General features: G+C 50.9%; 8 protein-coding genes across 8 annotated transcripts; 6 read left to right on the forward strand and 2 right to left on the reverse strand.

Annotated features, from left to right (window-relative positions):
- Nucleotides 1–1,073: 1,073 nt before the first annotated feature.
- TrAFT101_008938 (uncharacterized protein) lies at nucleotides 1,074–1,513 on the forward strand (the record flags this gene model as incomplete). Its single annotated transcript, XM_066128474.1, has 2 exons — nucleotides 1,074–1,241; nucleotides 1,316–1,513. The coding sequence occupies 2 exons, from the start codon at nucleotides 1,074–1,076 to the stop codon at nucleotides 1,511–1,513; spliced, it is 366 nt and encodes a 121-aa protein (XP_065984593.1).
- Nucleotides 1,514–7,182: 5,669 nt separating this feature from the next.
- Nucleotides 7,183–8,193, forward strand: TrAFT101_008939 (uncharacterized protein; the record flags this gene model as incomplete). The annotated part of the gene is made up of 1 exon (XM_024906497.1): nucleotides 7,183–8,193. One exon carries the CDS (start codon nucleotides 7,183–7,185, stop codon nucleotides 8,191–8,193), a length of 1,011 nt encoding a protein of 336 aa, XP_024761635.1.
- A 2,064-nt stretch (nucleotides 8,194–10,257) lies between these two features.
- TrAFT101_008940 (uncharacterized protein) lies at nucleotides 10,258–10,877 on the forward strand. The gene is made up of 2 exons (XM_024910558.2): nucleotides 10,258–10,520; nucleotides 10,578–10,877. Exons 1-2 carry the CDS (start codon nucleotides 10,353–10,355, stop codon nucleotides 10,608–10,610), a joined length of 201 nt encoding a protein of 66 aa, XP_024761633.2. The 5' UTR covers nucleotides 10,258–10,352; the 3' UTR covers nucleotides 10,611–10,877.
- A 1,771-nt stretch (nucleotides 10,878–12,648) lies between these two features.
- On the forward strand, nucleotides 12,649–14,050 carry TrAFT101_008941 (uncharacterized protein; the record flags this gene model as incomplete). Its single annotated transcript, XM_066128475.1, has 2 exons — nucleotides 12,649–13,103; nucleotides 13,483–14,050. The coding sequence occupies 2 exons, from the start codon at nucleotides 12,649–12,651 to the stop codon at nucleotides 14,048–14,050; spliced, it is 1,023 nt and encodes a 340-aa protein (XP_065984594.1).
- An 87-nt stretch (nucleotides 14,051–14,137) lies between these two features.
- TrAFT101_008942 (uncharacterized protein) lies at nucleotides 14,138–16,685 on the forward strand. The gene is made up of 9 exons (XM_066128476.1): nucleotides 14,138–14,606; nucleotides 14,718–14,805; nucleotides 14,872–14,943; nucleotides 15,013–15,046; nucleotides 15,113–15,326; nucleotides 15,412–15,503; nucleotides 15,606–15,740; nucleotides 15,812–15,838; nucleotides 15,900–16,685. The coding sequence occupies exons 1-9, from the start codon at nucleotides 14,582–14,584 to the stop codon at nucleotides 15,984–15,986; spliced, it is 774 nt and encodes a 257-aa protein (XP_065984595.1). The 5' UTR covers nucleotides 14,138–14,581; the 3' UTR covers nucleotides 15,987–16,685.
- Nucleotides 16,686–16,768: 83 nt separating this feature from the next.
- TrAFT101_008943 (uncharacterized protein) lies at nucleotides 16,769–18,152 on the forward strand. Its single transcript, XM_066128477.1, has 3 exons — nucleotides 16,769–16,922; nucleotides 17,003–17,190; nucleotides 17,335–18,152. The coding sequence occupies exons 1-3, from the start codon at nucleotides 16,920–16,922 to the stop codon at nucleotides 17,708–17,710; spliced, it is 567 nt and encodes a 188-aa protein (XP_065984596.1). The 5' UTR covers nucleotides 16,769–16,919; the 3' UTR covers nucleotides 17,711–18,152.
- Nucleotides 18,038–19,864, reverse strand: TrAFT101_008944 (uncharacterized protein). Its single transcript, XM_024903686.2, has 3 exons — nucleotides 19,460–19,864; nucleotides 19,041–19,348; nucleotides 18,038–18,933 (listed from the first exon to the last, which is right to left on the reverse strand). Exons 1-3 carry the CDS (start codon nucleotides 19,627–19,629, stop codon nucleotides 18,596–18,598), a joined length of 816 nt encoding a protein of 271 aa, XP_024761631.1. The 5' UTR covers nucleotides 19,630–19,864; the 3' UTR covers nucleotides 18,038–18,595.
- A 97-nt stretch (nucleotides 19,865–19,961) lies between these two features.
- TrAFT101_008945 (uncharacterized protein) lies at nucleotides 19,962–23,287 on the reverse strand. The gene is made up of 3 exons (XM_024899806.2): nucleotides 23,002–23,287; nucleotides 20,665–22,896; nucleotides 19,962–20,522 (listed from the first exon to the last, which is right to left on the reverse strand). Exons 1-2 carry the CDS (start codon nucleotides 23,189–23,191, stop codon nucleotides 21,350–21,352), a joined length of 1,737 nt encoding a protein of 578 aa, XP_024761630.2. The 5' UTR covers nucleotides 23,192–23,287; the 3' UTR covers nucleotides 19,962–20,522; nucleotides 20,665–21,349.
- Between the last annotated feature and the right edge of the window lie 103 nt (nucleotides 23,288–23,390).

A 23,390-nucleotide genomic window follows, 5' to 3' on the forward strand; every position in this document is an offset into this window, starting at 1 on the left:
TATGTCGGCGAGTGGCTTCACGAGGACAAGGCAGGGGATGGAAGACAGAATTCGGGCTGGCCTGCAGAGTGATATGCGCCACTGCAGTTGTCCAGTGGCCGCAATAGTACCTAGTACGTACAGGTTGAAGCCCTCGCAAGCGGCCTTCCGCTATGAGTAGTGGCAGTGCCACCCACCACTATTTCCTCTTTCTGCTGGTGTGCAGCTAAGGGTTATTTGTAGTTGGATATGCATCATTTCGTCGGAGATAATACAGCATGCCCATCAGTGAACGGCGTAGAGAAACAGAGGCTGCTATGAGTACACAGGCCGTACTAGGTAAATTCATGAGTCCAAGGATAGAGAATGCTTCTCATCCCTATTATCCCGCATTAGGTCAAAAGAATGCGTCGCGCAGAACACCGAGCGACCAGAGTGTGTTTAATGTTCGCAAACGTGGCTTGCAGGCAGCCATGCCTTGTCTATCAGCTGTTCATCAGTGGTAGCGGCATATGCTCCCTGGTTGGACGGGCATAGCAGATGTAGTCTGGTATGTCTTTGTTCGGAAAACCCTCCAAGGCAGGCAAAGGATGTGGAGCTCCAAGCAATAAAGTTGTCATGGTCGAAACATGGCTGCGTGGAACATTGGCGCCCGCATTGGGCTCTGATGGATGGAAAGTAGTCAGAGCTGGCCTGCAACGATGTTGGCAAACATGCCAAGCACTAGGCTATTGGAGCAGCCGAGGGGCCAGCATTGACCCAGGGATCATATTCACCATGGCCGGCGAACCTTGCTCAAAAGGGCGCGCGGCGGTACAAAGCCGTGGTGTCTAGGGATGGGTCAGCAACAAGTACACTGGGTAAAGAGAGAGGAGACGGTATGGTGCAACCGTGTCGTTGAGACAAAAGAATCCTCTCTGCGATTGTGCGCCACTGAACCACGGCCGAAAGGTAATGCGGCAGCCAGCCAACAACCCATTTGGAGGGTGGCTCAGTCTCGACCTGGCCAAGGGTGGGGTGTGAACGAGTTGATGCCGATCATCGTATTTCCTGCCGCGGACGAAAAGGAAGAAGGGGAAAGAAAAAGGGGCATTATGCCGTTGTCGCCAGCCTCTGTAACCCCACCTGTGCAACAAGGACACGGCCCGCCAGGTCACGGCGCCAGTGGATCAAGAGCCGCCCGAAGTTTTGCAAGTTACCGGAGGCCTGAGTGGGACAGTCGCGGCGAGGGGTTCGGTTCTAAAGTTTTGGAGGCCATCGAGGTCCGTAGCTGGCAGCGACACCCTGGCAAGGCTAGCCGGCCCCCCGAAGATTGACGATGGAGGATTATGCCCAGGGCAGATGCTACCTACTTTGGTGTTTCCCTGGCCTGCGCGACAAGCGATCACATGACACGCAGCGCCCGTCCTTGGGAAGCCGGACTGCCGCGGGTTCTGCAGAATGGGGCTGCCTGAGCACTATTGCTCCCATCAAAGTCCCATTGCGGACTCATCACATGCTGGCCTTTGTCGATGAAGGCTCTTGCAGGACCTAGAGCTGATGGTGGCGCATTGGCGAAGGATTGGACCTGATGGGCCAGCAGAAGGAAGGGCAAACGAGCGACAGGCGCCCCAAGACCGCCTGGCGAGCGCTGCAGCCATTGCCTAGCGTCCCATTCTCTGCACGTACATAGGTACTCTGTGCTGTAATATGAGTCGACGCAGTGAGCCACCATCACTGCCCAGGATGGCGCTCAGCTACAGGCGCCAACGCACAGTGGAGCTGCTCCCTACAGTTGGTTCTATTTTTCCCAACCTAAGCCATCCAGCCATTGATGCTAGCAGCGTGGTAGTGGCACAAAGAGGCATACCCCCCATCTCGGAGCGTGCATGTGCAGGGCACGGGCAAGGTCTTATGATTGGAAGCCGAGTAATTTGGAAACGGCCAGTTGATTAGACGCTTTGGGAAGAAAGATGGATCGTGTGCCTGAGGAAAAGTGATGCTTGCAGTAGGCTGGCGTCAATGCTGCGATCAGTTGTATGGAGATACTGTACTAACTGCGATGCTAGCAGAAGCTCCAGGTCTTTTCTCGTGTGCATGTTGCACATACCAGTGCTAGTATTGCTACTACTAGTAGATAGTAGATATTCGAACATTGAGTGTAAATGCGGAGTGATCGTTTGGTCTTTGCTGCCCCTGCTATTTGGAGAGATTAACCGCCTGTACGAAGTATGGATTACTCCCTACTTGATCCAACCGGGTTTCACCATCTCTCTGCTTATGGAGCATGACCATCCGTATAGCAGCGGGCTTGGACAATGCTGCTTGTAACTTGTATACCGGATGGGACGACTATTGGCCTGGTACGCACGGCAAGTTCCACTGGATATACTGTATAGTGCTGTACTTGTAGATAAGTGAAACGTGAGTCTGTGCTATTGGCCACGATGTAGGACTGTAGCCCAAAAGGCAGCACTACTAGGTATTGTCTTCCCCAAGTGCTAAGACAAGGACTGGTTGTTTAGCACAGCAAGGAAGTAAAACTATAAGCAGCGAGAAGCAGTCATACTGTCGTTTAGGAGTAGGTACTGTGATAGGGGCATACGAGCATTTCATCATCTCCACGATGCCCGTCTTTGGCGAGCCAGGGGAGCAGACCACGCTGCACCATGTCTGCACTGCTCTGTACAACCGAGGGAGCTGCTTCATTACCGTGTATGGCATGTACATGACGTTCAAGGGGAAAAAAAAATGGCAACGCAAGGCGAAGCACGACCACGGAGTAGCCATGGTGGAGTGCGCGGCGGGCCTGTACTGCAGCGCCCAGACAGCTGCATCAGGCGAGCGATTGCGCTGGGCGCCACTCAAGTAGGTACATGTATGAGCGTAGTTGGAGGTACGGGCACATTGCTAGTCCAGTGGCATTGCTGTGCCGAGCATAGAGCACCATACCCTGCTGGAGTCACCTGAAGATGGTTCGAAGTGGCCAGTCGCTCCGCCTGCCAGACTGGGCGACCTGCGCCTGCAGTGCTAGCGGATCCAAGGAGCGTATCAGGTACTCCGTACTAGTAAGGCCATGGTGCCTGTGCTACGCTGTAGCATTGATTTGTCTCTCACGCATCCCCTCCCACATCAGCAGTGCCATAATACTGTAGCTCCAGGGATGCTCGCAACTTGGAGAGCTGGCATTAGCGGACCAACATGCTCGCACTGGGCAATCCAAGTGGAGCGGCCCCTAGGAGCAATCTTGATTTTTCCATTTGCATACCTACTTGTACGAGTGCCGGTAGCAATGTGGCGCTCTCACTCTCCGCCGCCCTTGCGCCGAGCATCTAGAGGACAAGCTCCATGCCACGCAATGCGGTGATACTACCTAGGTAGGTACTTGACTAGTATTTTGAACAAAGGCGAGACAGATTGCCATGGCATGAGCCAGGTGCATTACGAGGCACCAAAAGCAAGCAAGCCCTGCTCCGTACTCTATCTAAATTGCAGGCCGGCAGCACAGAGGACGGCGTTGTACAAATATAGATCATAAACGAGAGGCTTTCATGCATCGTACCTATACCATGCGCATGCGAATCGCGAAATATGGATGGGAAGCACGGGGCCTTGGAATCAAGGGTGACGTATCGGGGTTGGAAAGCTTACAATTGCTGTAAATGTGAGATACCTAGTGACCTACATAGTAGAGCCTAGTACTGTGCTACTGCAGAACCACTAATATTGGAGTGCTAGCAGCAATAGTGTTGGTGTTGACTTACAGTATACACAGTGGATTGTGAGCGGCGCTTTTGCTAGCGAGTACTCCGTATTGCAAAGCAGGATGAGACTCACACGCTTGAATAGGTAGCGGCTGAACATGGTAATTGTGGGCAAGCAGCAGCTTCTCCGTGCATGCTACTGCTAGTCCAGCACGAGTAATCTAGCGCTCTCCTCACAGGCGCCCACAGCCTTGTATCAGCTGGCCAGAAAAGCCCGGAAGCTGTGTGTTCTGTACTAGAAGGTAGCTAGTGGTATTGCCGGTGAGCAACACCCCGCTCTTGCTTCTAAGGGTACCTGGCCAGTACCGAGCGCTACGAGCACGGAGTCCCCTGCCCAAAAGGCTCGGTGGCGACTTTGGCGCCGCGCGGTCAACCAGGGATGGCGTTTGCTGCAGCCGCAGCTTTTACTTTTGCGTGCCCCCCCTTCCGAGATTTTGCACACTTGGACGGTGGCCGTTGATACGCGAACGCGAATTAGCGGGGGGCCTCAAGCCGCCTCGTTCTTTCCTTTCCTTTCTGTGTAGGTTATCGCCTCCGACGGCCCTGCCACGCCAAGGGCGACCGCGGAGCATCAGACGGTGAATTGCGTCTGCTCTCGCTCCTTACTTAGTACATGCCTTGCTGGACGCTTCCTACTGTGGACTGCTAGCTTCTAGGTATGTTTCCTTTTGAATTCAATATCCACGGCCGGCTCCGGGTTTTGCTTTCTCGCCGGCTAAATATCAAAGAGATAGAGAACTGCAGAATGCATCCCGTCTGTATTCATGCGCAATACGGAGTACTAATATGAAGGTATACAGTGAAGTCCACATAGCAACCACGCGACGCTGCAGCGATGGTAACGACGACGAGAGCAGTGGGCTTGACAGAGGCCGTCAGCCCCATGGCGGATTGCACCTGGCTGCTGCAGCCACACAATTGTTGTGGACTCTGTCTTACAGGCTACGGATTGTTCAAACGGCAGATACATATGGGCAAAGCACCGCAAGTTTCATTACGATTACATGCTTTTGAGCACTAGCAGCATCCCATGGGCGCACAGATGGTAAGCGGCTGGACGGAAGGGACCGCTAATATGATGTGGCCGGCATAGACGCTGGCCACTCGTTAACGACCGATGAACCAGCGATGAGATCTGTCTGTCTCCTCCTTCCAACCCGCTCGTTCGTGTTTCTGGATAGATCGACACCTCATAGCCTTTCGGCCGGCGCAGCATTCCGTGCTGCTGATGCAAAATCGAGCAAGGCCCCGGGGTGTCTGCATCAGCCCAAGTAAGGGTTCAGGCGATGTGGGGATGTCAATCACTTTGTCTGGACCGTGATGTGCATCTAGCTACTCCGTCTGCGTGGGTGAGATTTGTGGACAGCCTCTTCCGCACTATTTTGGAACACCACCACGCCACGTCGTGAGTGGGGAGCGAGGGCATTCCAAGACCAAGGGACGGCTTTGTGAAGGGCCCGCGCACTAGGAGACAAGGCGTGCACCGACCGACCCTCTGCACGCCCTGGTAGCAGTGATCTTTCGCTCCAGTTGAGCTACAACGGACGCTCCGGTCTCCTTACGACCGCCTCTGGTTGGCTGCGCTGACAGGCCGTTATTACTTGGACCCCCTTGGGTTCAAGTTGAATCCTTCGCCATCCCTTCCACGAAGCAACCGAAAGGTGGCCCCATGGGGGGCTCTTTTTTTTTTTTCTCATCACTTCTCTGCTGCGACCTTTACGCTTTGAACGTGGGGCGGCAGGGGCCATAGAGCTGATTGGCATCCTCCTCGTGAGCCTCTGCGGCCTGCCCTGGCATCCAGCACGGCGGCGCGAGCATGGAGCCCAAATGGTGGCTGTTTTGACCCAAGCGTCGGACTATCCCTGCCTCAAGCCGTTTTCGTTGGCGCCCTGCTAACACAGGCATCGTGCTTGTATACTATGTACGGAGCAGCAGCACAGTACAGTAATACTACAACAAGAATGTATCTACTTTCTATGTACGAGTGTATTTACTGCTGTACTGCTATATGCCATCATCTATCAGCCCTGCTGAGGATCTTGGTGGCTCCTGTGCGGTACAGGCATGTGCTGCGAATTTTACACCTCACTGGTTTCTACTTCAAAGCCACACCCGACTCCCTTGGTAGGTAGCACCCTGAATTTGTTGTTGTGCCACGTATGAGCATTAGAGGCTTGCTGACTTTGATGCCAGTAGATTTGGTGATTGTCGAGAGACTGACTCTTTGGACCTCTCAATCTCGCCAAAGCTAGCATCCATCCCTTGATCACGCTGGTTTACCGGTATGTGGCCGCAGAGTACCGCCGCGCGAGACCGAGGTATCCTGAATCTGGTGGATACTCCGTCGTTCATGGGCAAATGCGCTAGTTTGGATGTACCCGGATGCTCAAAGTACATCTCTTCGCTCAGCAGATGACCAAGTTTTCTCAGACTCGTAAGCGCAAATGCTCCATCTTTCCCTTCTCTAGGCGCTTTCGCGTTATTGCGTCCGGCACGACCGCCGCTCCAGAGCGATGACTATCCGTGGCTAATGAGGAACGCCCCATTCCCTTTTTTTTTGTTCCTCTTTCTGCTTTGCCGATTAGAGGTTGAGGATCCGTCCGATGAGACACCCTTACACCACCCCTTGCCTCGCCCCGTATGACGTACCAGCCAAGGAACGAAGAGAACATGCTTGTCTTACTAGCACAAGTCTGTATGGATGGACGGTGCAAGCATATCGGCTCGCAAGCTGTCTTCCTATCCCGGCCGACGATGTCTCGGAGGGTGTTCAAAGTCTGTGCGGTACTAGCAAGCATGTACAAGACAAAAGACAATCCAGGATCTGGATGTCCACTAGCAAGTCTTAGTTTAATCTCCATGCAGCCCGCACGTTTGCGTGCCGTCGTCATACCAAAAAAGAAACGTCCCATGTCGCCTACTGCTACTCTGCCAATAGCGCTAGTGCTGGTGGTACCAGCATTGCTAGGACCAGTCTGAAGAACATATCACTAGCCCACTGCCTAGTGGCTAATTTGCTCTCTGTACCGCTGTCTCGTTGGTCCACTTCTAGATCCATAGTCGGTTGGATCTGGTTCGGACAGTAGCAGCGTGCCAAACCCATGCATTGCTATTCCCTGACCGTGATTTATCCTTCAAGCCATCCCTACCAGAGCTGGGTCGCTTGTTAGCGCCACTCTGATCCCTCAGATGTCCACACCCCTCACCCTCCTTGGGAACCACCCCATACTAATACAGAGTTGGCTATTAGTGTTTGGGTTTGTATTAATAGTTTCCTTCTCACCCGGAGTGCTTGCAGTATATCACCTCTGACCTCTTATATATCGTAGCTAACTCTTCATCACTCAACGACTCACCTACTCCATTATCATTCCGTATTATCACCACACCATATTCGACAATCGTCCTTGACATTCAATCAGCTATACTTCCAGTCTTCAACATATCCAACTACATCAGCATGTTGCACTCATCCTTTGGGGGAGCGCCGGCTGCTGAGCCTTTCCCCTCATATCAATACGATAGATTCTACGACAACACATACAACACTCAACTGGCTCTGTCACAAGTTACTCAGAGGCTATCCCGAGCATCTGCGGGCGCGGCTCTCCGAGTTGTTAAGCCTTCAAGCACAAGCACCAGCCCACGATCGTCCGCTGCCAAGTCAAGAAGGCGCACAATCATCAACGACTCTCATGCGGCGAGAAGACAGCAGCAAGTTCTGGAATACATTTCTTCAACACAAGACACCAGAGCGTTTGTACCAAGAAGGCAGTCACGGCCTGTCAGCTGGCATCCGTCATCTCACCTGCAAACACCCCAAGTTGAATACATTCCACAGCAAACGTTTTATGAATACCCAACCATGCAACATGGGTACCATACCGCCTTCCAACCATCTCCTCCAATGGCATCTTACTCAAATAGCACCTCGCCATCATCAAATTTTTCTCCACTGCCGTTGTCCTACCAAGCGAACGAGGCCATGACCACCTCCTCAGCTGATGAGTGGCAGGCAGCTAATCAGTCGGCTCCATACTATCCCACTCTGGCTGATAATCAGTATTTGAACGGTGCTATCAACGAGAGGTCCCCCACCGATGCCCTTAACTGGAACAGCTATATCTATCAAGGCTTCAGCGAGACCTCTCCACCCACACCTGATTCTTTCCTCCCTTCCGCACAGCAACCTCAGGCCGACGTTCCTGAGGCATCTATTCAAACCTTGGATGAATCTGAAGAAGAGGGAGAAATTCTTATCGGCATGGGACTTTATGACACACCTGGCAAATACGAAGAAGATCCACACTTGAACAACTATCGCTCTACGGTATCATCTCTCCTTGGGTCTTCCTTCAAACACCAAGAGCCTACCGGCAAGGGTTTGAAGTTGGAAGAGACTTGGGAGCCTCCAAAATCCGATGATGAAGATGAAGATGGAGAGGAAGAGGAAGAAGATGACGATAATTGAATGCACATGGTGCTAAGCATACTATGAACGAGATTTATGACGATTCATGGACAATCCACGGTTTGATACAGGTTTTGGAAGAGCTATGATTCTTCCCTTTTTTGTTGGAAGGGATGTATTTGGGAATCTACACAGATTCTTTTGGGATTTCTACGATTTTTACCTCTTGTATTTTTAGCGGAAGCTCTCTAGATGAGCAAACAAAGGCATGTGTACTATTGGAAGGATCTCGGGACAGCGATTTTTTTTTTTTTTTTTTACGAAATCAAGGGAAAAGTACCCAACGAAACGGAATGGGATATTGGCGGGCAATACATGTACATAGAACGAAGGAGCACACAAGTGCCTGGTTAGTACGAAGGAGCTCGGCAGCTCTTCTGTGGCTCACGCCACGCAGACAGTAACAAGCATTAATGTCACAAACGAGATGCCCGTGTGCAATCTGTGTGTATGACACGTAAAGAAGACTAATCACTCGAAAGCCTGGTGACAATGTTGGAGGGGGACGAGGAGCTGCGTTGCGGCCAGGTACCTTGCAAGCCGCAATATTGTTGTCCGTGTAGGGCAGCCGACAACGCCACTTGCTCTCAACCAGCCATTGAGTACTACTGATTGCACGAGTCTTGACGCTCCTTTGCACATACATAGTACATCTAGTAGGTAGTATATGCGCTCGGTGACATGCACCAACAGAGCCAGCATTGTCGTCACGCCAAAACCCAAAAAACCTCCAGCAGGCGAGCAGAGCCGCTAACAGAGCCGCTAACAGAGCCGCTAACGGACCCCTGTCGCACATGTGTCGGCCTGTGGGCTGGAGTGGGGTCGGCGGCATTCTGGAAGGCCGCATCCAGCAGCGGCGCCTGCTGACTGGCCAAAAATCTCCAGTTTTCTCCTGCTTTTTTTCTCTCTTTTTCGCTTTCCAAGGGCATGGGTCTTTCTTTCCTCTAATCCCCACATCCTGTCCGTCGGTCCCCTTTTAGCAGCCACCCCCTTCTTTCTTCTTTCTCCACCCCACCCCTTTCATCCGAGCCGGGCTAATGTGCACTCCCCATCTTTTTTTTTTTTCCTTTTTGTCCCTCTTTTTTTTTAGTCCCTTTTTTCTTTTTATGTTAGCGGCAGCGCTTGACGCATTTTCGATTTTTTTTTTCCCTTTAATTATTGGAGACTGGCTTTACGTACTCGTACTTCTGGGCGTGCTCTCTGCGCCTGCATGGACACACAAGGAACGCCCGACGAGTTGAAATGGCAAAGTGCTACTACATACTGTGCCCCTCATCCCAGCCTTGTTGTGCCCAAGAAATGGAAAAGTGGACAAGAAAACTGCCCATTATCTACACTCCGACTGCGCAGTCTGTACGGCAATGGCGGATGTGATCGTGAATTTTCTTTCCTCGGTTCCCTTACATCACGGCATACCGTTCAAGTCTTAATTTTGTTGGGGCTGTCTGAGCCACAGCTCTGCGTCACTGTTAATGTTACTCTTCTTTTTTTTTCCCTTTGAAACCCTTGAATGTCCATCCATCCCTTTATTCCTTACGCAGCATGTGGATGCTAATACTTGTAAAATCCTCCTGCTAGCTGAATGGGGGGGGGGGCGTTTTAACGAGTCTCCTGAATGCCATCTCGCTTTTGGGCGGGGAACAGAGCCAAGTAAAGACAAGCAATGCCTAGCAAACGGGAAGAGAAACAGACGGGCATGCTTGCAGATATGGAGTCCAGCCGAATATTGAAGCCGACCCAAGTGCTGCAGCAAAATCGTTAATAAATGGGTATAGTCCCCCGTTTCGCCGAGTGCTACGGAGAAAGACTAGCCAGCCCTCTATTTTTTTTTTTTTTTTTTTTTTTTTTTGGTCGACTGCAAGTGGGTTTCCGTTTAGAGGGGGCGGCTTGGGCGGTAAAGCATTACCACAAGGTGATGGGTGATGCCTGTAAGCCCTTTTCCCTCTCTTCTTTAGATTATGCGCTCCCTACCAGGCTGGGTCTGGACTTTAAATGCCGGTAACTGGCATTTCTATTTTGTTCCATTGCCCTTTTTAGCTGTAATCTGTAATTCGTACCGGCCCATGTACCTGGCACATCCCTGGCTGCAGCCCGCGGTATTCTTGCTCTTACTCTTTTACCTTTTTCTCTTCCCTTATTCTCGAGTGTGGGTTAACGCCATGATCGGATTGTATGACGGCCGAAGGGCCATGGTTGGAGACCAAGGGGGCGTTTCCATTATTTGCCTGATGGACTTGATGCTCCAGAGGCAGTATTACTCGGGGTCCAAGCCCGACGCTGCCGGCTTTTGTGCATGTTCTCGCACTAGAGACACGGATACTGTACGAGTAAGTGAGCGTTGCTGGCGTCGATGATGATGCGAGCTGAGAGCTGAGTTTAACAAGTACGGGGCGTATCGCGTTAGCATTTACCACTAGCAACCCCCCAGACCTGGCTTATACACGTACAAGTATATGGAGCGCGGCTTGCGTAAGTACAACTGCGTGATTGAGGCTGTATTAGCCTTAGTAGGCAACAGCGTTGGTTCTGTTGGCCTTTCGCCAGAGCACCACTCACTCATCTTTGTCTACCGACTACTGTAGTGCTTCGACCTCCGAGCTGTGTCCGCTGGCTAGTGACGGCGTTTCAACTGCTGGTCGTTGCAGATTGGAACTGTGCTACTAGGTATTGTAACTAGAGTTGCCCGCCAAAAGGCTCCATCATACTACTGTACTGCTAGTAGTACTTCGTGCTTGCACTGCAGCCCTTGCGTTCTCCTGGCTCCCGCAGCACGACCCTGCATTGTTTTTTAACCTGGAGCATGGAGACGGCCCCCGGACGCCGGAAGGAAAATGCCTCTTGCAGTGGTCCCCTATGGAGTACATGATTTGTTACGTGCAGGAGGCGTCCCGACGATGCTAGTTGCTGAATAGTAAGTAGTATGTATCTTCAAGGCACTGCTCCATAGTGTTGGACTAGGCATTACGTTACTTTGACACTTTGTTTCTCTCTCTCTCCTCTCTGTCGCTTGTATACCGCCAGTACCGGGTGGGATATGCATGACCGGCTGCAATTAGTCCCAAGCGAACTGAGAATGAAACGAGGATGATGGCTTAGTGATGTGATGATCCCCTGGGAAACTACCTAGTACCTACCTAGTATTGCAAGTAGATGGAGCAAGTAAAAAAGTCCTGCTGTGCTATGCATATAGCACGGAGTAGATTCTGAATAGTGCGAGCATGGCTGGGGGATGAACAGCTGCAAGGACACACAAGCATAGGGTAATGCTACCTATCTAAGCAGCGCCCTCCAGAAGAGGGGCCCCATCGGCGGTTTTACCCTTCTCTTGAAGTTGTAGCATTACTAAACCGGCTTCCCGAAAGAGGCCTGAAGATATATGACGGCAAGTCTACTTTTTTTGCCATGTAATGTATTGTAGGAGTCGGATGAAGCACGGCGAACCATAAAGGCCCCATTCTTGACGGCTGGAAATGGCTTGCCGCATGTGGGCCTCGCTAATTAGTAGTAGCTTGTGCTTTTTTTTTTTTTTCTTTTTTCTTTTTTCTCCTCTTCTTGTTTAATTGTTTTCTGGATCTTGCCTAATTGAAAGAGGAAGCTCGTTATTTGCTCTCCAGACGAACCTACAGGGCAAGGGGGGGAAAACGAGTGGGAAAAGAAAAATTCTGCCATGCACGGGGCAGTGAAGAAAAAAGAATTCTGCAATGGCGGAGTTACAGACTCGTTTACGCTTTTGACCCCAGTGGATTTATTGTTCAACCGTTGCCAGTTAATTTGCATGTGCCGATAAACTGAGTTGATGATGATGATGATGATGACATGGGCGTACATCCACGGAAATACTACCTGTAAAGTGGCAAATAAAATGGAAAAGAGAGCAGGGAGATTGGATCCGGGACCCGTTGCATGCAGTAGGGCACAGAATGGGTAAAAATCACGACCGGCACGACATCACCACGGTTTTATCCTTATTAATGTGGCGGCGAGGTTTCATTAACTATCTACTTGGTAGTGCTAGCAGCAACAACTAGGTACTTTTATTTTTTATTTTATTTTTTCTTATATGTGTTGATCAAGATTATGTACATACTATGTACGTTGCCAAAGAACAAGCTGCTCTTTACGGATCTGCCCAACGTCTGCTCGTCTTCGCAGTCTTGGATTCACATGGTGGGGGTTGGCAGTTGTAGATTTACTGCCAATTTAGGAAAAGCGCTCTTTATCAGCAACCTGACTTTGTATCGGATCGCTGCCCCCACCGTAGAGTCTAAGCCTGATTAGTCCACCGCTTTTGCATCATCTTTTCTGTCTTGCACACTTTCGCATATCGAACGTCTTTTTTTTCTCTTACGCCGTCACACCATTCGTTTCTCTTCCCACTAACTTCTTTTTTCCCAATTTCTCTTGTTTTCGTTAACCCGCGTCGCCGGTGCCTGGGGCCACCCCTGCCGCCTTCTGATGGTGCAGTATGTCTTTACGCCTTGGCGAGACCGCCAGGAATTGCTCCTTGTGCGGGACCAATTCTACGGCTCCGAGGCGTTGACGCGGGCTGCTGCCGGCGGTGCGTCGTCGAGTCGCCGTCGGGTCGAGGAGGCAGCTGGCAGAGATGCATATGCTGAGCAGCGTCCAGAGGAGGGGGAGGGCTTGGATCAGGGGGATGCAGGGCGGCACTCTACTGCTGCTGCTGCGGCCAATGACTACCAGACTTCATCACGAGAGCAGGGAGACCGGGACGAGCAGCACAAGGCCGTGGGGCGCGTCTCCATGTGGATGCAGCGCGGCAACTGTCCGCACATGGTGGAGTCGACGGCACTGCTCATGGCTGCGGTCCTGAGCGACGAGGCCGCGGCCGCGGGCAATGCAGGAGCATCGACGTATGCTGTGAGGGCTGCATATGCAGCTGCTTTTAGTCGGTAAGTTTTGGAAGATTTGGCTGGGTCCGAGTCTGCCTGTCCCTGTTTTTTTCACGTTGCCTTTTCTTTCTCTTCCTTTCTTTTTGTGGTGTGGCCTGGCCATGCATCGGGGATGGGCGGCCTACAGTCTGGACTCTTTGAGAGGGGAAAGTATTGGATAAGGAAATCCAGGGAACGAAAAGACGACGGGGCTATCGCCTGCATGGATATGATAAGCGGCCAAGGACGTCATCGATGCCGGCCTTTGAGAGGTCATATCCAAGGCAGCACGGCATCGAGATGGTGTGATGGTTATCGCCTTTCGCTTCTTACACATGGCCATGCAAAGTTGTCTGTTGTCTGTAGCACCAAAGAAAGACGCTAATTGATATGCTGTCAGCTTCGTCACTGGGTTGTTAGACGGGCATCAAGACAAGCTGCGCAAGCAGAGCATGTACTCTATCGCCAAGAACATTGGCCTGCCGGCTACCTTTGTAGAGCTTAGGCATCAAGCCACGCATGAGCAGCTGCCGTCGCTTGCCAAACTGCGGTCCGCCGCGAGAAAGGCTCTCGTTTGGATCTGGGACTACTACTGGAAACACCTCGGCGAGGCAGAAAAGGCCAAGGATCCGTGCAGAGAGCTTGTGCTGTCGTATCTTCGAGAAGACGACGAGGCATCGAGGCTGAAAATCATGAGGCGGCTGCGCCAGTGGGACCTCGAATACTTGCAGAAAACGATTGCAGAGCTGCAGCGGACGCTGCCCGGGAATCAAGTGTTTCTCAAGTGCTTGAAGCTGTCCAAAGACATGGCAGCCATGACGGTTGAAGACGCGAACGACCCGGATCCGAAAGTGGGCGGGATGCCGGAGCAAGAGCAGGAGCAAGATCCGGATCGTAGTTCGGAGCCGAACACGGGATGGTCTCGATATAGCGGCACCTGGAGACCTAAACCGATTGGTGTAGTATGATTTATCCGGTGTAACAGTGCTGTATTATTAGAGACGTCGTAGAATAAAGATACCCCAAGCTGTTTATTTTCACTGCAATAGACCCAAAAAAAAAAAAAAAAGATTCCAAATTTCCGTTTCCGGGTCTCTTCCGAAATCTGTGTCATCAGCGTATCGTCAGCTCTCTTTATGTAGGTTCGCGGATCGAGCAATGCAGCCAATCACGTGGCTGCTATTAACGACAACAATGGATCCTCCGTATTTACGGCTCACAAAAGCAGAGTAAGCAACCTCTTCAGCTAACTTTGGACCTCAGAATACCCTTTTCCCCCGAACATAAAACACCGGCAATTGGTGTCAACGGAAATCTTGCACACTTATGAATAGATTGATGCTGCCTCGCAGACAGCTTCTCACCCAGAGATTTGGCGTTTCCGTGAGTGAGATCGATCATATGTCATAGGCCATCGTTGTGATGATATAAGTCCTATTCGGAGCTGCCCCTCATTGCTGATTAACCCCGTCTCGCAGCTTATAAACAACTCGCGCAAAATGCATATCCAGTCGATACCCATGTGTAAGTGTCGCCGGCGGGCGCTTGGATGAATTTTTTTGAGCTTGTGAGGAGGTGATTTGGGGCGACAGAAGGAGGACATGGTCAAGGACTTCAAGCTAATGGGCTTGGTAGGGGTCGGGAGCTCCAACAACTATGCGTATCTCGTGGTTGATGACAAGTCCAAGGATGCTGTCATTATTGATCCTGCGAACCCGCCAGAGTAAGTCGCTTCTCATGAAGCCTATGAGTCGAGTGATAGGATCGTGCAAACTAACTGGCGCGATAGGGTCACTCCTATTTTAAAGGATGCCATTTCATCAGGCCAGATTAACCTGACGGCTATTGCCAATACCCATCAGTATGCATCCCTCGTTTTATCAGGCATGAATCCATCATACAGATACCTAACGCAAATAAATAACTACAGCCACTGGGATCATGCTGGAGGCAACAAGAAACTGGTACATGCTATCCTGCGTTTCCCACGATTGTTATGAAAAGAAATTAGCTGACATATATATCTTAAGCTTGCTGACCTGGGTAATGAGAAGCTCACCATCATTGGTGGCAAGGATTGCGAGGGAGTCACTAAGACGCCACAGCACGGAGAGACATTTCAGATTGGTGATATCTCTGTCAGGGCCGTCCACACCCCTTGCCACACGCAGGACAGCATCTGCTATTACATGGAGGATTCAACTGGCAAGGCAGTCTTCACCGGTGATACGCTTTTTGTTAGCGGTACGGAATGATTCCAAAGCGCTGAGCGCTTCATCGCCATGTTGAATTACAAGAAGTGTGTTTTTACTGATGAGCGGGGTGGTAGGATGCGGCAAATTTTTCGAGGGTAGCGCGGCTGAGATGCATGAAGCGTTGAACAACCGTCTTGGAGCGCTGCCAGAGGACACTCTTGTCTATGTAAGTATCAGTGTTTTGCGATGAATTCTGCTTAGTTCTGGCATAAAGGAAGAGAGACATATGAGACACTCTTGGGCTAACGAGCGCGCAAACTCATTCTAGCCCGGCCACGAGTACACAAAGTCAAACGTTCGATTCACTATTTCTGTGTCCCAGACGGAGCCTATCAAGAAACTCCAGGAATTTGCTGAGAACCACCAGGTTACGACGGGCAAATTCACGATTGGTGATGAGAAGGTACGTGCATGTCGCACAGCAAAGAGGGGAGAGAGGAAGCAGCGGTCGCATGCTGATGATTACAATTATAGAAGCATAATGTCTTTATGAGAGTCAACGTAAGTCTGGCAGTCTTGGCAACATCTCTGGCGAGAGGATGAGCTAACCGCTGGATTCTAGGATCCCGAAATCCAAAAGATTACCGGCGAGACGGACCCTGTATCCATCATGGGAAAGCTGAGGGAAATGAAGAACAATTTTAAGTGAGAGGGAAACAAGAAACAGAAAATGTGAGAATAGAAGAGGGCTGGCGACTAACTGCCGCGCACTTCCTAGGCCTTTGGAGGCAAAGATATAACTTTTGGAGAATATTTTTGACCTGCGCAGGGAGTACGAAGGAAACAAGAGCAATACGTGCCGCCATACAGGGTTCTAATTTTCACACAAAAAAAAAAAAACACCTTGATTGAGTTTTTTTGAGGGGTGTCTCCATGATTCACTTGGCATGCAGCGCACAATGCGCGTGATGCCGCTCGTTAACACGGAACAATCTCGTCAGTTAGAAGTGATGACTTGATTGCGGTTTTTACTCTTGCTTCACTGTCCACACTTGCGCGCTGTTGGGCATCTGAGGCGGCAAGCTCTAGCAAATTTTGAAGCGGGCTATTCTAGAGAAGAAGACACATATTCGGAGGACATCACTGTGATTTTGGGCTTGGTGAAAATTTTGATGACACGTAACAAACCTGTGGTAAAATGATAAGGCCGTTTTGTAGAAAAAAAATCTCGACTGGAGCCAGTTTTTTGGTCCTTTGGAAGAAGATTTTCTTGGCTCGATATCACAAAGCATTTTCTTTTTGTGTCTGAGAAAACAAGAGAAGTTGCAAGTCTAAGAATTTTTTTTCCAGCTCACAGCATTTGAAGTAGTGAAAAGTGGCTCTACAGTATAAATTGCACATTATCTGCACTCAACACTGTATTCACGTCGTCTTTTTTTGCTTAGCTTCGCGCCGTGCATTGTCATGGCCAGTGACATCAACGTGCATTTTTGTCTGCAGAACAATAACGAGCCCAAATCGCCCAATACCAGACAGAGCTCTCTTCATCGCATCTCTGCACGCAAATCATTGCTTTACCACCCCTAAAGCTTCATAACACAACAGCACACACACACACACACACACACAAACACTGCATCACATGGTAAGTACCGTCTGCGATGCGACGAAACCACACACGCTTACAAGAAAACCCCGTGCTGAGAGAAAAAAAAAAAAAAACAGCCTCCGAAGCGCAAAGCAGGCGGTCCCTCCACCGCGCCCAAGCCGCGCCAGTCGAGACTCGCCAAGGAACACAATGTCTCTGCGCAGGAGGAAGGCGAGATTAAGGAAGCCTTTGGCCTGTTTGCGGAGCCGATGGACGGCGAGAAGAACGGCGTCTTGCCCATTAACGATGTCAAATCGGCGCTCATGTAAAGCCAGCCCTTTCCCCCTTTATTCCCCAACCCTCTGAAGAAAGGGATATATACATCATATACATTCCTTTTATTTGCGCCAATAAAAGACAGAAAAAAAAAAAGAAATGAATACTCACCAAACATTCTAATTCGCTATAGAGCCCTCGGAATCCCCCCATCCTCCCCCGCCGAGCTCCGCGAATTCATCTCCATCCTCGACCCCGACAACGACGGCTACGCCACCTACGAGCCCTTCTTCGCCATCTGCGCCCTAAAGTTCCACGCGCGCGAGGACGACACCGACGACGCCCACCGCGAGGAGCTCATCGAGGCCTTCCAGCTCTTCACAAACGGCCACGACGGCCCCATCACGCTGGCGCACCTGCGGCGCGTCGCCGCCGTGCTCAAGGAGGACGTGGACGAGGAGCTGCTCAAGGACATGATTCTCGAGGCGAATGGCGGGGTGGGCGTTGCGAGGGGCGTGGAGCTGGATGAGTTTGATAGCGTGATGAGGAACGCTGGAGTATGGCGGTGACATTTTCTTTTGCAATTTTTTTTTTCTTTTTTACTTTTTTGCTTCTCCAGACGAAGGGGGACGAGGAGACTTTGACGTTAGCAATTTGGCGGATAGCGAGCTTTGGATTTTTTTTTTCTTCTCCTTTTATTTTACTTTGGTTTTTGCGAGGCGCTGGGAGTTGGACTGGACTTTTTTTTCTTTATACGGATTGCTTAAGGTGGGCATATTATGTATGCTCAATATTTCTCAGACAAAGCAACTTCGGCTCTGCGAACTTGCAGAAATGTTCCTTTACCGCCCATGTTTTTATACAATAGGGGAAGGCCAAAGTATATATATGACAGACTACATTTCAACCGTGGAATAGGACTAAATCTACAAATGGTATAATATACACTTGTGGTGAATAGGTACCCAGTCTTGGTAGGCAGACATGTATGTATTGTATTTTATGACAAACAGCTATGCTCCATCATCTACAATTCAAACACAGCCGACTCTGACGGCAGATATGACAAATGCTTTCTATATCGAGACCAATTGTAACTGGAAATGTATGAAATGTAAAAGCTGCTTGCAGAAATACACCTTCTCCATGACAGTTTATGAGACCTAGTAAGAAGAGAATGAAAGAAAAAAAAAGTAGCCGTGTTTTTGCCTTGTAGATAGTATAAGAAAACCCATGAAGCAAACGCCATTACCATACCCAAGATGATCGAGTCTGTAAATGAAGTCGAGTCAAATAGACTGCATGATGTTGAAGACTACATCGCATTAAAAAGATGAGTAATGGAGGTAAAAACACACACACAAGCACACATGCCGCTTGCTCATTGAAGCAGAGAGGAGGCGTAGAATATCGAAATAAAGAAAAAGAAAAAGAAAAAGAAAAAAAGGCTTCCTCTACTGAGGAGACGCAATCGTCACTGCAGGATTAGAAGCCGAAGCGGAAGGAGTAGGAGAAGCAGCCGCAGCAGCATTAGCGGCGGCAGCGACAGCAGCATTGCGCTTCTGAGTGTCGAGAACAGCCTGGAGCTCAGGAGGGGCCTTGAAGCCCGCGTGGTCCGAGTGCTTCTTGTAAAAGTAGTTGTCGGGCTTGGGCTGCAGCTCGGCGGGCAGGTCCTCAAGGATGCAGGCTATCAGGGCGTCGATGGAGTTTTGCTTGGACGAGTCTCGGTGCCAGACGGTGATGAGGTGGGAGTTGAAGCGGACGGAGAGACCAACGCCACAGATTTGGTCGGCTGTTGATGACTCAAAATGTTAGTTATTCTCATCTCCGTTTCCCTTCTTTGTGCTTATATATAAATGAAATGAAAAAAAAAAAAAAAAAAAAAAAAAAAAATCTCACCTTCGTCAATGACGCTCTGAAGCTTCTCGCCAATGGCCAGCAGCTGGATCCGCGTCCAGAAATCGGGTCCAATGGCCTTGGGCACCCGGAAGGTCCAGCTGCCGCCGTTGATGTTGCGGCGGTCCTCCCAGATGGGCCGGAAGCCCGACTTGAAGAGGTATATTGACTCGCGCATCTTGATGTTCTCGACCGGGGTGTTGTTGTTGTAGCGCCAAAAGTCCTGGACCGACTCGATCTGCGTGCCAATCTTCTCGAGCTGGGCGGTGTATTCACCTTCGCCGGCACCGGCTTTTGGGTCTTTGGCTTGTCTGCGGAGAGAGAAAGAAATCATGTTAGCAATCTAGGAAGCTGAGAAACCAATCTCTTTCTCTTTCTCTTTCCCTCCCTCGAAAAAAAAAAAAAAAAGACCCCTCACGAACCTGTCAAAGTAGACGTCCCAGTAATGCTGCGTGGGCAGCGGCCGCATCGACTTGAACAGATTGCGCTTCGCATCGTCGCGCTGCTCGGCCGGAGAGCTGATTTCGTTGGAGCTGGAGCCCTGCGCGAGGCCGGACAGGCCGCGGGTGAAAAGCTGTGGTCTTGCGGCCATGGTGTTTAGTTGTCTTTGGAAGTGATGCGGGACAGCAAAAGCAAGTGAGAGGACAAAGAGGAGAAGAAGAAGAAGAAGAAGCACAGAGCGCGATGACAAAAGACTGGCTACAGATATTCCTGTCTGTCTGTCTGTCTGTCTGTCTGTCTATCTGTCTATCTGTCTATCCAGTGACCGGAATGCCAAAGGATGTAGATAAATATACGTCAAATGTCTGTTGTTGAGGTTGCAGCAGTTGACAAGGACCTCCCGCGTGTCACTCATAGCCTTGTCGTGGCGGGGTTTGATACTTGGCCTGGTCCAAGCAACCACTAAAATGCATCCACTCTCTGGCACGACTGGGGGGGGCTTCTCGCCTAGAGAACTGTCTCCAATGGAAGCGTGGGCTTTAGAACAGAGGGGATTTCACAGGGGGCCATAGCGGCCTATTCAGCGGCCTTCCAGCGAGGGGGGCTACAGTTCAGCGCAATCTTAGTGGCTGCGCGCGTTGTGCTAATCCAGGCGCCTCTCGAAACACCATTGAAGCGGCAACTCGTCTGACTCGCCAGTGAGCAACGGATGATCTTCTAGTTTCTGCTGTGGCATGTGGCTCGTCAACTGATATCATTCCAGGTCGCAGACCTCCCAAAGGGTAGTCTCTTGTCTATGAGGCTCTATTGGCTTAGCTTATTTTAACTCGTCCTTCTATTTGCTCCTCTTGTTTAGCACCCCTGGATGGGTTAGAGGCCACTAATATATCGGAAACAAGGGTCCAGTCGCTGCAAGTGCTTGTTCTCTCCCTCTCCATGCTTCACCTGACGCAGCCGTTCAAACAACGTGAGACGGGAAACCCTCCCGACAGCGGAGTGTATGATCGACATCGCTCTGGTCCTGTTCCTCTTCTTCTTGTCCATCTGTCTGTTTGTCAGTCAGTCTGTCTCGGCCCCTTAGTCGATGCGGATGCGGATTCGACCGCAGAACCTCCTAGAGAGCTCGGCAGCGTCGTTTCCGGGCTGTGCTTTTGTTTCACGTAGGCCGCAAGTGTGGAGGGCGTACCTTTTTGTTTTGTTTTGTTCTGTTCTGTTTCGGTTCCTTGGCCTTGGGGTGGTCTCATGTCTGCGTTGCCTGTTTCAACTCTCGCGGGGCTGGTTTCTGATTGGTGAAATGCTCCAGTTGGTGAGGTTATCCAGGTCATTTTCGTGGTGTCTTAAAGGGGGGAAATGAAGGGAAAGCCTCGGCATCGGCTTTGGAAGTGAGGAACCAAACGAGTACTCAAGACAGCCTGAGAGAAGAGGCAGAAGTCTTGCAGAGCACGAACAGCGGCCTAGCATTCGGAGTCGTTCAGATATTCGTGTATTCTTACAATCGAATAGTAGTAGTTATAGATAAATGCCCCTCCATTCATTGACATAGTTTGACCGATTTGTTTCTTGTCTTTAAAAAAAAAAAATACACACACATAAAGGCGTAAGAGAAGGAAAGAAAACAACATGGACTCTCCTTCAACCAAGCAAACAAACTATCCAGCCGTTCATCGATAATTCAAATTAAGCAAAGAAAAATACTTCCTTAAACACCATCGCTCAGACGCATACATACAGCCTTGTATGCGGTAGAATTAACAATTCTTTCACCCTGTCTTGCATCAACTCTCTTTTAGCAACTCAAGTCAAGGTCAACTTGACTATTGTGGCGCCAATTCCCCTTCTATTCCTCAGCTTCAAGGCCATGGCCATGTTGCTTAGCCGCCAAGAGGCATACGCACGCTGTCCGTGTCCTTGAATCTAGAGAGGTCGCCGCCAATAAGCTTCCGGAGGTTGCCCATGTCCTGCAAGTAGCGCTCCATCTCCTGTTGAAGTTCGTCATCTGCTGCCGTACTCTCCGAGTCGTAGTCGTAATCCTCATCATCTGAAGACTCCTTGCTCTCGAGGGGAACCGACGGGATGGGGTTCTTGAGACTCTCAATAGCCAGCTTGAGATGCAGCTTGAGGGCCTCGTTCTCCGTTTGCAGCTTCTTGATTTTGCTCTCGGCAACCATGCTGCGTTCTTCCATCATGCGCTGCATGGCGCTGACACTTATCTGGTACTCTTCCAGGCGCTCTTCAGCCTCTTGAGCATTCTTTTCGCGCTGGCGGGAGTCCGAGACGGATAGCTGCAGCATTCGAATTTCTTGCGCCATGGCAGCAATCTGAGCATCGCGCTCGGCGGATGTGATATGGTCTTGGTTGACCTTGGCGCGGGTGCGAATGCGTTTGGCTTGATCGGCGTAACGAAGTGTCGAGAGCGTTTCCTCATAATCCGAAGGAGCAATGCAGGCGATCATGGCAGTCTTGCTGTTGCCGCCGAGGGAGTCTTTGAGCAGCCACGTTAAGATGGAATCTCGATAGGGCACCACATCCTTTCTCTTGCCTGACCGCAGCTGCTTGGGAGGGCCTGCCAGCGCCGCAATGACCCGGCCAAGGGTGGCGAGAGACTTGTTGATGTTGCTACCCTCGCGAAGCCGGGCTCCCGTAGCCTCGGTTGTTTTCGCCCTCTCGCTACCTGCCAGATCAACCAGACGAATGCGAGAGCTGCGTTCCGTGGTCTCATCCGTTTCCATGTCGTGGTGGATCTGCTTCAGCATAATGGTGAAGACGGCGTGGCTTCGGCTGCTGGTGTCGTTCATCTTGGTGCTGGCCACGGTGCGGGATGCGTCGCCCACCTTCATGTATCGCATAATCTCGTGAATGTTTCGTACAGGCACCTCGGTGAGATCCTTGACGTATGGTCCTTCGGTGGGCGATTCGCGGATCTTGAGATAGTTGGGGGCAGTGTTGGGGACGACGGGCACCAAGAGGTCTCTGACATGCTCGTTGTAGACCTCGAAATAGGAGACCCGGACGTTGTAAGCGACGTTGGAGTTTTCGTTGTGGGCGGCTTCGATGCGCTCGAATAGATCCTCGCAGGTTCGAGGAATCAGCCCGGGGTTCTCGGGCGTTCCCATCATGGTGTAGCTCTTTCCGGAGCCGGTCTGGCCGTAGGCAAAGATGCAAGTATGGTAGCCCTCGAAATTGTGGTCGAGGAACTCTTCGCCGAGGCTGTTGTAGATGTCTTCTTGGTTGGCATAGTCCTTGTCCTCGGGGTCGTGACTCCAGAAGGAGTTGTCAAAGGCGAAGCTCTTGTCGCCGGTGACTTTCCGGGATTTGGTCGGGCTCGAAGGGCGAGCATCTTCCGGCTCGGGGGCTCTGAGGGTGGTGATCTGGGAGACGGGATCCATGTCAACGAGGCATGGCGCATTTCGTTCAAGATCTGTTAACGTTAGCCAGCCAGTCCCGTCGATATCTCATCTTTCATGCTTTTAATCCGATAGAACGGCAAAGATAGAGAAATAGAGAAACACAGCACGATTTGTACCTCGTTCTAGAAAGGCCCGGAGCCGGACAACAACCTTGACGTTGCCGCCGCGATCCATTCTCGACATGGTGGGCATAGTAGCGACATCGACATCCCGCGACCGCAGCGAAGGAGTCGAGGCCGAGGATGCCATGAAGCGGACCTCGGGGGCCGGCGACGGCGAAGGCATAAATCTGTCGTCGAGAGCCATTGTGCGCAATGTCTCAAAGATGCTATGGAAGCTGTCGTGGAGGCGGAGGCGAAGAATGTGCTACATTAGTCGGCCTTTCTCTCTCTCCAGGATGGTGCGTGATTGTTTACTTGCTCTTGCCCGAAGCGGTGTTGGGCGGCGGTTGCCGGGGTAAACGGGCTCGACAAGGCTCTGGTGGCGCGTTGTGCGCAACTGTGGC

Source organism: Trichoderma asperellum, chromosome 5, assembly GCF_020647865.1.
Source record: "Trichoderma asperellum chromosome 5, complete sequence".
NCBI classification, from domain to species: domain Eukaryota; kingdom Fungi; phylum Ascomycota; class Sordariomycetes; order Hypocreales; family Hypocreaceae; genus Trichoderma; species Trichoderma asperellum.

Coding starts and splice junctions, on each gene's coding strand:
- TrAFT101_008942 (XM_066128476.1), top strand. CDS start 14,582: ATGCATATCCAGTCGATACCCATGT. Junction 15,504..15,605: donor CAGAGGACACTCTTGTCTAT/GTAAGTATCAGT, acceptor AACTCATTCTAG/CCCGGCCACGAGTACACAAA. Junction 15,741..15,811: donor TCACGATTGGTGATGAGAAG/GTACGTGCATGT, acceptor TTACAATTATAG/AAGCATAATGTCTTTATGAG.
- TrAFT101_008944 (XM_024903686.2), bottom strand. CDS start 19,629: ATGGCCGCAAGACCACAGCTTTTCACCCGCGGCCTGTCCGGCCTCGCG. Junction 19,349..19,459: donor TGGGACGTCTACTTTGACAG/GTTCGTGAGGGG, acceptor CTCTCTCCGCAG/ACAAGCCAAAGACCCAAAAG. Junction 18,934..19,040: donor TCAGAGCGTCATTGACGAAG/GTGAGATTTTTT, acceptor AGTCATCAACAG/CCGACCAAATCTGTGGCGTT.
- TrAFT101_008940 (XM_024910558.2), top strand. CDS start 10,353: ATGATCGGATTGTATGACGGCCGAAGGGCCATGGTTGGAGACCAAGGG. Junction 10,521..10,577: donor GAGACACGGATACTGTACGA/GTAAGTGAGCGT, acceptor GAGTTTAACAAG/TACGGGGCGTATCGCGTTAG.
- TrAFT101_008945 (XM_024899806.2), bottom strand. CDS start 23,191: ATGGCTCTCGACGACAGATTTATGCCTTCGCCGTCGCCGGCCCCCGAG. Junction 22,897..23,001: donor CCGGGCCTTTCTAGAACGAG/GTACAAATCGTG, acceptor TAACGTTAACAG/ATCTTGAACGAAATGCGCCA.
- TrAFT101_008943 (XM_066128477.1), top strand. Junction 17,191..17,334: donor GATGTCAAATCGGCGCTCAT/GTAAAGCCAGCC, acceptor AATTCGCTATAG/AGCCCTCGGAATCCCCCCAT.